The sequence below is a fragment of the Squalius cephalus genome, assembly GCF_949319135.1.
Source record: "Squalius cephalus genome assembly, chromosome: 9".
NCBI classification, from domain to species: Eukaryota; Metazoa; Chordata; class Actinopteri; order Cypriniformes; family Leuciscidae; genus Squalius; species Squalius cephalus.
In genome coordinates this window covers 21,031,023-21,045,733 of record NC_137130.1, presented here as the reverse complement: position 1 = coordinate 21,045,733, position 14,711 = coordinate 21,031,023, and the positions used below count along the sequence as shown (strand labels likewise).

General features: G+C 35.6%; 1 protein-coding gene across 1 annotated transcript; it reads left to right on the top strand.

Annotated features, from left to right (window-relative positions):
* Positions 1-9,252: 9,252 nt before the first annotated feature.
* kctd12.1 (potassium channel tetramerisation domain containing 12.1) lies at positions 9,253-11,053 on the top strand. Its single transcript, XM_079882398.1, has 2 exons — positions 9,253-10,335; positions 10,627-11,053. The coding sequence occupies exon 1, from the start codon at positions 9,446-9,448 to the stop codon at positions 10,310-10,312; it is 867 nt and encodes a 288-aa protein (XP_079738524.1). The 5' UTR covers positions 9,253-9,445; the 3' UTR covers positions 10,313-10,335; positions 10,627-11,053.
* Positions 11,054-14,711: the final 3,658 nt, after the last annotated feature.

Below are 14,711 nucleotides of genomic sequence, written 5' to 3'. Positions count from 1 at the left end.
ACATCCAAATGTTTATTCTTAAGTTTTGGGTCATTTTTAATGCACATTTTGTAAAATAAATAACTCAAAGAGCAAACAAATCTGTGTGTTAAATGACAAAGACCTTTTAGGGGATTCATATTTTCTGTGTAGCTGCACTATTGTTCAGTACTGGCAGTATAATAGCCTTTTTGCCTGTGTTTTAGGTTGATGTTAGTACGTTTATATAAGACAGAGAAGAAAAGCTGTAGCCTACCTTTTCCAGAAAGTATTGATGACTGACGGCAGTGCACTAGAATACAAAAACGTAGTAAGAAGTGAATAAGTTGAAGATCAAGGAGGATAGAAACAGTGAGGGTGATGGCAGAAATGAATAATATAAGTCCTATAGATTGTTGTGGAAGTCAGACATTTTGGTACATTCTCCTATGCCAGTTTGGAAGAACTTAATTTGTATTTATTTTAAAGCATGTTGACTGTTTTATGTTTGTTAACTTGCAAATCAATATATATGTCTGCATTTCCTTACATAATCTGCTAGAAAATATATAAATATATTTGTTATATTTTTAAAGAAAATATATATTCCAGCAGCTTGAGTTGATATTTGAAATCAACACTACTGTTTCTGAAGCATTGAAGCCTGATCTTCACAATTCTACCATTTTGCTAAGTTTCATCAATGTGTCCAATTTGGAAAGTTATTCCTGATTCATAATCATGGAGCAGCATCGCCTGAGAAGAACCAGGGCTCTTCCCACACACCTAAGGGAATTCTTGGTGGAGGGCGTCTCTTCCAGACCCCTGTGAGCTTTCACAGCTGGCAGCTATAGTGTTAGTCAGGTTAGATCAGTTACAGCTTTATCTCTGCCAGAGCTCAAAGACCCACAGGTTTGGAAGAGCGCTACCTGAAGAACGCTGCTGTCCTTCCCGACATCCGTCCAGCATCCTCAGTCTCTTCAGTGGAAGTGCGTCAGCAGGAAGAGCCCGTCTCCATCCACGACTACAGCGTACAGGCCTACCAGGACATCTACCGTTCTGTGGCGGAGCCCATGATGAAGACACGCAGTGGTCGGCACCGTCCCTACAGTCTTAAACTCAACTCAACTTTATTTAGGCTATAGCACCACTAAAAACAACAATTGTTGACCAAGGTGCTGTACACTATATCAGATATCATCCGCATTTAACACCATGTACAACATTCATATAATCAACATTGATGAAATAAAAAAAAATAACAACATTATTTTAAACATAAATATGTAATGTATGTTTAGTTTTTTTTAAAGTTATATCTAAGCGTCACACCGCTCTGCTTTGCTCACCTGCTCTGCTCACCTGCTCTGGTGTATACATGCATTTGCGTGCATGTGGGGGAGGGGTGCGAATTATGAATAATAATTGAATAATACCCAGCGATCTTCGAATATACATTTTTTTGCTTGAAATGCTCATCCCTAGTTTCAAGTGGTTTCCCCAAATTCAACTGAAAATGCAACTTTTAATGACGTATGCAGTCTCGAAATTATTCAAGGCAAGTATCTTAAAGGAGAAGTTCACTTTTAAAATGAAAATTCTGTCATCATATACTCACCCTCATGTTGTTTCAAACCTGTAAGAATTTCTTTCTTCTGCTGAACAGAAAAGAAGATATTTAGAAGATTATCAGTAACCAGACAGTTTTTGGGTCCCATTGACTTCCATAGTAGGAAAAAAATATACTATGGAAGTCAATGGGACCCAAAAAATGTCTGGTTACTGATAATCTTCTAAATATCTTCTTTTCTGTTCAGCAGAAGAAAGAAATTCTTACAGGTTTGAAACAACATGAGGGTGAGTATATGATGACAGAATTTTCATTTTAAAAGTGAACTTCTCCTTTAAGTCCTTAGTAGTTGCTGTTGACCTGCTGCAAACAAGATGTATTTTGTTATGTATGACACCAGCTTCTGGCAGTGTTTCTGAGGAATCTTAGCCCATACTTCATGAGCAATGGTCTCCATTTCAGTAATATTCTTGGGTTTGCGTGCTGCAACCGCCTTCTTCAAACCACACCAGAGATTTTCTATGGGGTTCAAGTCAGGTGACTGATGGCCACTGTATCTTCCAGGCCTTCCAGGACTTTTCCTTTCTCTGGAATTTGTGGTATGTTTGGGATCATTGTCCTGTCGGAAGGTCCAATGACGCCCAAGCTTCAGCTTCCTCATTGACGGCATGATGTTATCTCCTATAGGATTTCCACTTTTCTTGTGCTTTTGGGTCAGTAGTGGTGCACGTCTTGGAGTTCTGGCATGGAAACCGCATGCGTTTACAATGCGAACTGAAACCTCAGTGCCTTTTGCCACCAAGTCTTGCTGCAGGTCTTTTGGAGTCACTCAAGGGTTTTCAACTCCTGTTTTGCAGATTTGTGCTGTTGTGAGGGATTCTTATTCAGGGGGTTAAATAATTCTGAGACTGCAGAAGTCATTAAAAGTTGCATTTTCAGTTGAATTTGGGGAAACCACTTGAAACATCTGTTGTGTTGAGCTATTTCAATTACTTTTGTTTAGTGTGTTCATTGTAAATTTTGCCAATAAACCTGATTTGCAATGGGGGTTGAATAATTTCGATTACAACTGTGGATGATTTCACATCTAGCCTGTTTCCTAATCTTGCTTTCTAAACCTGGCCTTATAGTGAATATTGTTGTAATGAATTGCTTATATTCCTGTATTGTAAGTTGCTTTGCATAAAAGAGTCTGCACACAAAAACGGGTTTGCTCTTCTAAATTCTTTGACACCCTACTCATTTAACACTCTGGTAGGTCCCGACCCTGAAAATGGGTTGCAGGTCGATATCGTTCAAAACTGAGTGCTGAATCCAGTCTTAAACTGGCCTTCTGGAAATCAAGATCAAAGGCATTAAATGGATTGTTAACTCAGAAATGTACTCCCCCTCATGTCATTCCAAACCTATATAAATTTATTTATTATGCTGAACACAAAAGAAGATATTTTAAAGAATGTTTTAACTGTAGAACATGCAATGATAGTCAATGGGGTCCAAAACAAGATTAGACCTCACTGACTTAATATAAACAGATTTTTTTTTTCTTTCAAAATGTCTTCTTTTTTTTTTTGTGCTGGGTGAACGATCCCTTTAAGGGCAAACAGAACAATGTCTTGCCTTTTGTCTTAATGCATAAAGATAGGCCCATATTAAAACACAATCAGACATTAGAAATATACAACTCAGAAAAAAAGGACAACTTAGTGTATATTTTTATTATTTTCTCACCTAATGCAACCACAAACCAACGCTGTGGTAACCCACAACACAAAGCTTCTGATGTTTTGTAGATGTGTTTTGTTTAGTGTTTTATAATTTTAGATTTTCAGTACAGTTTGTTTCAATTTTAATTTTAGAAAAGCTTTGTTTGAAAAATGTTAATAAAACATTGTTACATATTCTGTGTTCATCCATTAAGAAGGAACTGAATGGAAAAGAAATGGTCGGATTTCAGAACTTTCAAAATCTGTGATTTTTCATGATTAAATATTTTACCGTAAATCCTCTAATAGTGGCCTGTATTCCATTAGTGGCCGGGTCTCTAACATTGGCCGGTCTCGCTGTTGGCGGAGGTAAATAAAGGCCGGTCTCTAATAGTGGCCGGGGCTATTATTAGAACCAACGTTTTTCTGGGCAGGCCACAACATTATGCTTGTGATAGTAACATGCAAATACCACAGGGGGGCAATGTTTGCTAATGAATCCAAGCCATAGCTATGGTAGCCTGGTCATGTCAATCACTTCGCTCTTGACTCGCACGTGAGAATTCAGTCACCGGTAGGCTAATGTTGTTTACCATGGCAGCTGCGGAGCCAAAGAGGATTTTTGGCGAAAATCTATTTTTTAACCCCCTGGGATCGACAATCGCACTGGCGCGATAGGCTCGCTTTTTTTCTTAAGTGCAAAAGAGTTTCAAAATACTCTGTTGACTTTGATCTCTTAATTACGGAGAGCGCGCGTTATTCAAACGCAAATAATCTGAGGCGATCCACGCAAACCTGAACACCCACAATCAGCTGGATAACACACATCTATCTAAGTAATAATAATCCTGGAAAATTTACCTCAGAAGTGCTTGGAAGTATTATTTCGAGGACCAACGGATCCAGCTGAGAAATAGGTCAGTTCTATTTGCTTTGTTCTAATCGCAATAGTGTCTGTAAGTTACACGCAAAAAGACACGCGTTTCTAGTGTGTGAATGAATGAATGAAATCAATGAATGCACAGATGCGTGCTGTTGTGGAGCTAACGTTACTACTGCTGGAACAAATACTGTTTCAAAATGAATCATTGCTTTTCACAAAAAATATTATTTATATTATATTTATTTGTTGTTAATGTTCTGTATGCATACCATAATGTTATATGGTAACTAACTGTACGTTTTCAATAAATTAACCTAGTATTTTATAGGTTAAAATAGACACAAAATCTCGTTTTTATTCATTCTACTGGTAGTCCGTTTTGCTCAAATACAAATAAAGGCCTGTCTCTAATTATGGCCTCCTTCCAATAAAGGCCTGGGCCGCGATGCGCTTGAGTAAAATAAAGGCCCGGGCCTATATTTGAGGATTTACGGTAAATAGATTGACAGCACTCATTTTTGTTTATTATGCAAGTTTTGATAACTGATGCACAAATAAGCACATTACAGAGCATCTGTAAATAAGCTCCGGTTTATGAAGTCCAGATTATTGTGATAGTATTTTACTGTTTAAATTGAAATTGTTGTACAGTCAACATTTGAAGTGGATCAAAACCTTTCATCAAAGTTATACATGAATTTTGAACAATAGCTGTTCTTGTTGATTAACTTTTTTGATCCACTTCAAATGTTGACTACTGTATTTAAATAATTTTCAATGTTTTAATTGACTATTTATGTGATCATGTGCCTTGCAATTTTAGAATATATTTTTTCATGTTTACCAAACACTAAAAATGGTTATAATATAATATAATATAATATAATATAATATAATATAATATAATATAATATAATATAATATAATTAGTGCTGTCAACGTTAACGCGTTAACGCATCCCAGATAGCAAGGTGACATTGATTAAATGTTGAAATTCCATCAGAATCATCATTTTGGTTGAGGTTGAAAATACAATGCTAAATAATATTGGATCAATGTTGAAAAATCAATGCTAAAATAATATTGGAACAATGTTGAAAATTCAATGTTAAAATAATATTGAATCAATGTTGATAATTCAATGTTTTTCGGTGTTGAAAAGACAAACATTGAATCAATGTTGATAATTCAATGTTTTTCAGTGTTGAAAAGACAAACATTGAATCAATGTTGATTTTTGGTCAGCTTAAATTTCTCCACTGGTTGCCTAGACAATCCTAACATTGGTTGCCAACCGCCAATCAGATCGAAGCGTGGATAACAGTCAACAGAATTCAAACGCGGCTAACAGATTTCAAGCGCGAAACAGACAGACGAAGCATTCGGGCAACGACAGAGTGATTTTTAGAGGTAAGTTAATCTTAAATCTCTAATCTTTCATTTCTCATTTTTATGTATCTATATTTCTTACAACTTATTTGCTTTTCCTGGGTGAGTCGGAATGAACTGCTATGTTAAATTTATTAATAACATGAACAAACCAACTGCCGGGATTTTCCCATATTGAATTTCAATTTGTCTTTTACCAAACGTCATCGTGGGTAAAACTAACAGTGGGTAAATTGTTAATTTTCATTCTTGTGTGAACTAACCCTTAAGTCAAAAAAGGCGCAAAGAAGCGTGAGTTCATAACGTTAGTTGGGCACGCAAATGGGAGATGACGGGCACGACAGCTAATATAATTTTTGTATTCCAATAATAGCTAGCTATTTATTTATTTTTATCCATGATGATATAGCGTTTCCAGAACTTCCAAAAATGGGTAAAAAATATAGAAATAACAGCTGTAATAGGGTCTATACTAAAATTAAGTAAATAGTAAAATAAATTCAAATGATTTTGAATTCAGGGTATTTTTCAAAATTTCAAGTTTCACTTAATTTTGTAGTAACGTTACATTTGTCATTTATAATTAGTCATATTTCCAAATATTTTCTAATTGTGTTTTGTTTTGTTTAGATGCCTTACAACAGCAGGCGGCAGAGGAAAAAGGAGGCCTCAGAGCCTCAGAGTTTATTTTTGTCTGTTTCGGTACAAAGATGGCTCCGTTACGCCCCTGAACAGCTTGGGGGTGTTGCTCGTGGTGGAAACCCCTGAGTTCATTAGAATTACAGTATGGTATTTTACCCAAGTAACGTTAGAGGTAAGTGTGCATTTGCCTATTAGAGCAGCCCCTTCTCTGCCTACGTTTTAATTGTTTTAAAACCTACCTATTTTATTTAGTATATTGATTATTTTCTTTGGTTGGTGTTATTAATTTATATCTGAGTTCTGATTTCTGTTCTAGTTCTTTTTTATGGTTACTCAGCTATGTTGCTCTTATTTTTGTTTTATTTTATAATGCATGTTATATCTTTTTTTTATATAGAATGCATGCTATATTGTTTAATGTTGTTCTTCTGTAAAGTACTTTGGTCTGTTCTAAATGTGATACATAAATAAAATTGAACTTGAAATATTTATCAGAGTAATGTTTCATTCTTTCTTACCGTATAACTTACTGCACTGTCTTTGTCACCACAAAATGCATTTTTTTTCTGAATGTGAAATTTCATGTTCAGTTTTGGGGGCATAAATAAATACATTTGCTTGTAAACTGAAGGATGTAGTTTACTTTGAATGACATTTTGATTAAAAAACATATTTAATTGCAACCCAACTGTTACTCCATAACACCTACATGGTTTCTGTCTGAAAGGAGTCATTTAAAAATGCACAGTACAAGCATGATAAACTAGCATAGAATCTTGCTGTACATGAAGTAAGATTGATTTTATGTTGATTCAATGTTAAATAAGTGATTTAATTATGGTTGAAATAATATTGATTTTATGACCATACTGATTGATTTTTCATCGTTGATATAACATTATTTCAGGGTGCAAACCTGATGAAAAATCAATGTTAAATTTCAACATTGATTCAATGATCTTTTGGTTAATGCATTAACATTGATTCAATGTAGATTCAATGTTGGTCTGCTATCTGGGATGCGATTAATTTTTGTCTGGTTTAACGTGTTAAAATATTTAACGCAATTAACGCAGCATCCGTCTTTTCTGCCATCCGTTGGCTAGCTTTACATTATATGATCACGCTCTTATTCATTTAAATGCTTTTAAACATTTCAAGCGCGGCAAGACAAAAGAGAATGCGCTGTCTGTTAATGTCCTTATGTGACACACACACACACACACACACACATAGACAGGGCGCCAGAATCCAGTTCTCTTTCGCGCTTGAACTAACAATAACAATAACAATCCCAAAATGTCCGTTTTGTCGATTATCCTCATAAGAGCAGTCTTAAATGATTTATATAAAGTCTAAAATGAACAAAGAGTTGCGAGAGAATGAGGCGCGTGTGAGATCCAGACAGTATATAAACGGTGAGATCCGCGCGCGTGTGTGTGTGTGTGTGTGTCTGCTCTTAAAGGGACAGCAGCCAATAAAGCTTCCTGTCAGTAAAGTTAAAGAACAAAGGGAACAGAGAAAATGACTCACTGCTGTTGACTAAATAACTTTTGTAGCTTTAATAAGGATTAACTATTTAATTTATAGTTTATGCAGTGCAGACTGCATATAACTTTGATAACTTTATTAAATTTCTGTATATTTCCTAACTGTTAAGACAGGAAGGGCACGAATAAATATGACATTTATTATGGGTTTATGTTAGCATTGTTTTAAGTTCACTTAAATTAAAAACTGTTATATTTTTGAAGCCTAATAAATGTAAAAAAAAAAAAAAAAAAAATCAGTAGCTGTATTAATATCAGTAATACTGGCCTTCATTCATAAAAAGATGCCATTAAACAATTATTTAAAATACACTGTCTTTATGTTGTTTCTACATTAATTTGATTAACTGTGAAATTATTACATTATAAAATATATTAAAAATGTACAAAAACATTTCTTTTTTATTGCGATTAATTGCGATTAATCACAGAAAAAATGTGTGATTAATCTAGTTAAAGTTTTTAATCGATTGACAGCACTAAATATAATATAATATAATATAATATAATATAATATAATATAATATAAAATTTGATTGGTTGAACGTTATTACAGGCGGAAGAAAGAAAGCAGCCTTGTTGTACACCTTATAATATTAAACCATTCTGTGTTACTTTTGTTCTGTTTGAACGGTTGATCAATCCATCAGTGACTTCCTCATATTTTCATCTTCATCTATTTTCACCTAATTGCATCCATTAGGTGGTTTGTCTTCGTATGGCATCTCAGTACCAGTGGGGCAGCTCTCAGCATCATCGATGCACACAAGCCCTCACAGCACGTCAAGCTGCAAACTGTGTGAGGGACCCTAACCTACCCTAACCTCCTAACTGGTCAAAAGCAATATCAACCAAGACCTCAAAACATCATAACAACCATGTGAGCAAAACATGAAAACCCACTCAGAAGAGTCCAGTGACCACATAAAAAAGGTTAACAACCACACAGAAAACCTTGGCAAATGCATGTCAATGCACAGGAAATAAAACACCCAAAATAACCTGACATCCATGTAAAGCGCTAAAAATGCTATGGAACCTCATATCAACGCACTGACAATCACCAAAACATACAAACTATAAACTTACTGTACAAAATAAAACTTACTCTACAAAATATAAAATTACTCTATAAACTCTACATTACTCTAAATACAGTATATAGTCTAGAATATTTACTGTAGGTTGTGCAGTGTGATACTCCGGGCTCCATGTGACACTGTGATGGATCAGACAGATTGAATAGTTTTGACAAACCAGTGGAAACATAATGACTGACTTCACATTTTATCTGCCAATTTTCTTCTAGTTTAGTGTCAACTGAGTGCTTGTGGAGAAGAGTGAGTACCATAATTGAGACTTTCTACCACTAGATGCCACTACCACTCCTTTGTCTTGAAGGGCATGGACGAAAATGCAATTTAATTCATTATAAGACCGTTATGTGTGTGAGAAGATTCGTTTCGCCATATTCCTTTGCTTTTCCTAATTTTATTATTTACATTTAAGTGTAAGTTATTTGACTTAAACATTTTGTTTCCTTTTGATAAGAGACATCAACTTAGAGTCAGTGTAGCATCTCACTGACAGCAGGAGGCACGACATTTTGCCAATGAAGCGTTAACATCAGCCGTGTTCTCTCCCCTCCCACAACCTATTTAAACAAGCATCTGCCCTTATCTTGAGTCTTTGGGAAACCCGTAGCACACAATCGCGAATAACTGTCATCTTCAGTAGAAGAGACGTTATGGCTTTGGCAGATCCCGAGTGTGGAATATCAAACGGCGCGGATTCCAGGTCCCCGTTTTCTGACATTATTGAACTAAATGTTGGAGGACAAGTGTATGTGACACGGCATACGACTTTAATAGCCGTACAGGATTCTCTCCTGTGGAACATGTTTAGTAAGAAGACACCGACAGAACTGGCACGGGACAGCAAAGGTCGTTTTTTTCTGGACAGGGACGGCTTTCTTTTCCGCTACATTTTAGACTATCTACGGGATCTACATCTGGTTATGCCTGACTATTTTCCAGAAAAGAGCAGATTACAGCGAGAAGCTGAGTTTTTTCAGCTGCGGGACCTGTCCAAGCTCTTGTGTCCCAAAATGAGTAAAGACAACTCCATCACCGATGAGATCTGCCAGAGTGACTCGGAGGAGCCGAGCGCAAGCGCGACTCCGTTGATCGGACCCGACACCTCTCGCACGCTGTCCGTCGCCAGCACCGCTCATTCTCCTTCCATGGAGTCCAAAAAGTCGGGCTACATCACAGTCGGTTACCGGGGCTCCTATACAATCGGAAGAGACATACAAACAGACGCCAAATTCAGGCGGGTCGCGAGGATCACGGTGTGCGGCAAAACTTCTCTGGCTAAGGAGGTGTTCGGAGACACTTTGAACGAAAGCAGAGACCCGGATCGACCTCTGGAGAGGTACACATCACGCTATTATCTGAAATATAATTTTCTCGAGCAGGCGTTTGACAAACTGTCAGAGTTTGGCTTCCACATGGTCGCGTGCAGCTCCACTGGCACGTGCGCTTATTCCAGCAGTGACCCAAACGAGGACAAAATCTGGACAAGCTACACAGAGTATGTTTTCTGTCGCGAATGAGCCAAAATGTGTTGCATTTAATTGTGTGTGTGTGTGTATAGGCATTCCACTACAAGAGTAAAGTTTCATCCGTCTTTTTTAGAGGTGCAAACTAGTAGCCTATAGGAGTTTGCCTCATTCACACCAGGCAATTGTCTCGTTTTTTGCATCATCATTGTATATCGGCTGTTTACTTTGAGTATTTTAAAGCATATTACATATGTAAATAAGAACTAACGAACGCAGAATAACTAGGCCTAGCTATCATTACACTTCCCTTTGTAGTTTAATTTGGTTTGCAGATAAAGTCGTTTTTTCTTTCATCCAGATTTGAGGGCCTATTTGTAAAAAGTCCCAGATGTGTATAGTAGGCTACTTGCTATTCTTTATGCATGTATTTTAAATAAACACGTAAAATATTGCTTCATTCAACATGGCACAGTCAGAGACCACATTTGTAAGTTATAAGATTTTGATGAATGTTCATAATGGTAGGCCTATTATACTTCCATGGATCAATGATTTAACGGACAGTTCCACTTTCAGGAAAAGTCGATTAGGCTACTCAATCATTAGGCAACAATCTGGAACAACTCAGACAGATTACTTTGTGTTCATCAGATGAGGTAGATCTCAGTGACACTTTCCCTTAATAAGTTTAGCTTTATCTTTTCACTGTAAATAAATAATCCACTAAAACGGAAAGTGTAAGTTGAATTGCTGCCTTATTTTTAATTTTTTTTTATTTTAGTAAAATTAAAGTGGTGCCAAAGTTGCCTGCAGTGATATTTTGCACTTTTTTTGACCAGTTTGAATTTCATTAAGTATTAAGGAAATAGAGTGGAACCTCTTAAAATAAAAAGAAGAAAATGAAATTTGTAATAAATTCAATGAAACAAATAAATTACAACATTTTCTTAAAAGTGAGGCTTAAAATTGTATAGCATACAACTGGATTGTATTAAATTTTGTACAACTTTTTTGTTTGGGCGAAGAGTGGGAATAGTTCGGGGGTTTGTGTGTGTCTAAAGTTTAAGGTTTCTATGTCATATTACGACAGAGTGTTTCCTTTTATTCCAACATTGTAAACACCCTCTATCTGTAGTCTGTTCAAAGAGTCAATCATTCAATAAATTATAATCTGTCATAATCTTTCAGCCTTAGTCAGATTTTTGTCTGTTTCCATTGTGTCTTGTGCAGCTCTAAAGGCTGGAGGGCTAAACGAGAACATGTCTAACCAGCTGCTGAACAACCCACTCTTCTGTTTGGTGCAAATGCATCCCATGCTTTAAGTGCATTCTATTTTTAAAATACCTTTTTGTGGCATGGATATAGAAGTGGAATCACTGGGGAAAAAATCATATTTGAAATGGAATGTTAAAATTCTTTTCGCAATAACACACAACATTAATCATTCATTTTTGCAGAACTTTATAAACTCTTCAAGCAGTGATAGAGATTCAGGGAGAAAACGAATTACTTGGGAATAACTGGGATTAAGAAATCAGTCCTTTAGTTTGCTTTTTGGATGGAGTATTATTAACTGTGCTCCCAAGAGGTTTGGGGGTCAGCCAGAATATTTCAGTGGCCTAATCATGGATCATTGCCAGTTCTAATGAATACATTAATTGTACCAATGTACAATAGTTCCCTTTCCGTTTTTTTGTGACACAAATGTTCTTGAAATGCAGATGGCGCAGCTGTGCACAAATATAGGTGGCATTATCATTTCGAGTGTAAATAATGAAAGGATCCAGCTGCAAGGTTAGGGTTACAGGACGGGTCTCTCTGTTAGCATGCAATGAAAGTCCTCAGTTCTATTTGCATTCTACAAAATATACTAAACGTTTTCAGTTCATTACATATAAGTGGGAGTAAGAATGATCTGAAAAGTGTGGGGTGGACACATTATAATCATTACACTTCTGGATATAAGTATTCACCTTATATGTCAATGCAGAATTAGGCTGTGAATGTGCAAGACTTATGATTCATTAGCCCTGCAAATAAGAATAAGAAAGTGCGTGTTAAACTATGTGCTACAGACCAGAGTGTTTATGTTTATGAAAAAATGTAATATAACAAATACCAGTTTGCAATATCAAGCAGCATATTGTCTGAATTGCAGTGACTGTAAAAGCTCATTGAAGTGCCATCATACTTAAGGCAAATTAAGTCATGTATATAAAAAGAAGGGGACCAAGAACCGGACCATGAGGCACACCATTGGTTATTTGATGTGATTTGGACACCCGTTTCTATGGGGAAAGTTAATGTTGCCTTGCCTGTGAGGTAAGACTCAAACTAGCAAATTGCAGTTGTTGTGAAGCTCAGGTCAGGGGAGAATATGGTGGTTCACCATCTAAAAGGTAGCAGAGAGGTACATGAAGTTGCATAAAACCTTAAAGATCTGAGAAGCTTTGGATGATGATAAGTGGAATAGCTAGAATTATTATTATTTTTTATTCAGTTAATATCAACTCAGAATCAGATCAAATCATTGCATCAGACAGATGACAATTTCTGAATATTTGAAAATCTCTCTGTTTCAGCTTCCAGCATACTCTCTGTTCTCCTAGAAAACCTTTATTTTCTGAGAAAATCAGATCAAAAGCATTGCGTAACAAAACATTCCACAAGACTGACTTTTTTTTTTTTTTTTAAAGTGATCATTCCAGTTCAATTCTTAGCTAAAAATAACCAATACTCTCAGCTGAGAAATTTATTAATGGTCTATGCACTAATTGCACAACTCAGTTCTTTCTCAAGGAGAGTATTAAGTGAAGTGCAAATTTCATACATTTTGAAGTTTCAATCTCCAAAAAATGGTAGCCTATACTTTGATAAGATTCCATATTAATCAAGGTAGAATTTACGTGCAACATCCTTATCAACCATTGCGTGCACACACTCAATCTTAGTTGCATTCATAAACTGTTTTCCAATCGATGTGTGTACATAAAAGGGCTAATGAGGTTATCATTACTTGCCACTCATTGACTCAAAATAATTTCATTTGAGAGTATGTTCAACATTCCCTGAGCTGGTGCTAACAGTCTCCCAACGAGGCATTTATATTTTACCTGTGGAAATGCTGTGGCATAATTTCTTACAGCTGAAATTCTATACATTTAAAAACCTAGACTCATATTGTTCTTTAAAATAACTGAACAAATTAAGATAGGCGTTCTAAATCTACAAAAACTGCATTTTTTATCAGCATCACTATTTGCAGGCATGGTTGAGCAGTACTTGCATGATGTGCCATGCATTTTTTTCTTCTTTTTGGAATGGATTATCCCATCATTAACGGTTCGATGTATAATCTGCAACCAGAGAAATTTAGTGACAGCTAAATGCAGGGTGATGTATTATGTAGACTCATTAGTCTGGGAGGGAAGACAGTGGATTTTTGACATCTTAGAAAGCATTTTGAAATAAACCTCTGACAACTCCATTACATAACAACTATGGAATGCAGTCCCATGGGAACAGACATTAACGGTTTAGCAGTTCGTAGCCTTGATCACTCAGCAACCTCATGACGCATGAAAACCGGTTTATGATATAGTTATTTTAGTAGATTTTAGTGCTTTCTCAGTAAATTCAGTTGTTGAGCAGTAACCTAATTTTATTTATTGTTAAAAATATTCTACACTGTAATTTTTTTTTTGTTGTGTCCTTAATTTTTTGAAGTTCAATCAACTTGGATGTTTAATTCATTACAACTTGAATTCATCAAACTGACTTAAAAAAAATTAGTTGAATCTTGTATAAATAAATAAAAAAAGTTGAAAATTGCTTAACTTATTTTGATGAGTTAAAGTAATGTATCTTGTCATAACTTATTGATCATATATTTAGTGTAACACAATATACTGTTGAAAATATCCTAAAATCCACATGAATAGAACACAACATAGTTAGTGATCTTAATTAGTGATCCAGTGTTTAAATGATAATATACTTCTGCATTATTCAGCTTTGACTGAGATTAGGATTGAGAGGGATTCATGTTTTGAACGATGTGTAATGTAGAAATTGCATACAGAGTGCATGACGTTATTGATATTTCACACAATTTCTTTTCAGCAATGTCACTACAATGAGCTGTGGAATATCCAACTTTTTAAAAGATCCAACATTATGGATTTCAATTCTAGGATTTATTGTAGTCTTGACAGAATGACAAAATCTTTTCAATAAACAGAAATTATGCAGGCTTAAAATGTTCTTAAAAATTGGAAAGCTTATTGTTTTGGCACATGAGAGGAAAATCATTAAAATAAGTGATTGACAGGTATAATCCTGGTGTATGGATAAATAAGAGATGATGTGGCTGGGATGGGAAAACATATGCTTATTATAGACCAAATATTTTATTGGTGAAGGCCTGATGTTATATTATTTATTTTCAAAA

Excerpts from the sequence above, each read along its gene's own strand:
- kctd12.1 (XM_079882398.1), top strand. The coding sequence starts at position 9,446 with ATGGCTTTGGCAGATCCCGAGTGTGGAATATCAAACGGCGCGGATTCC.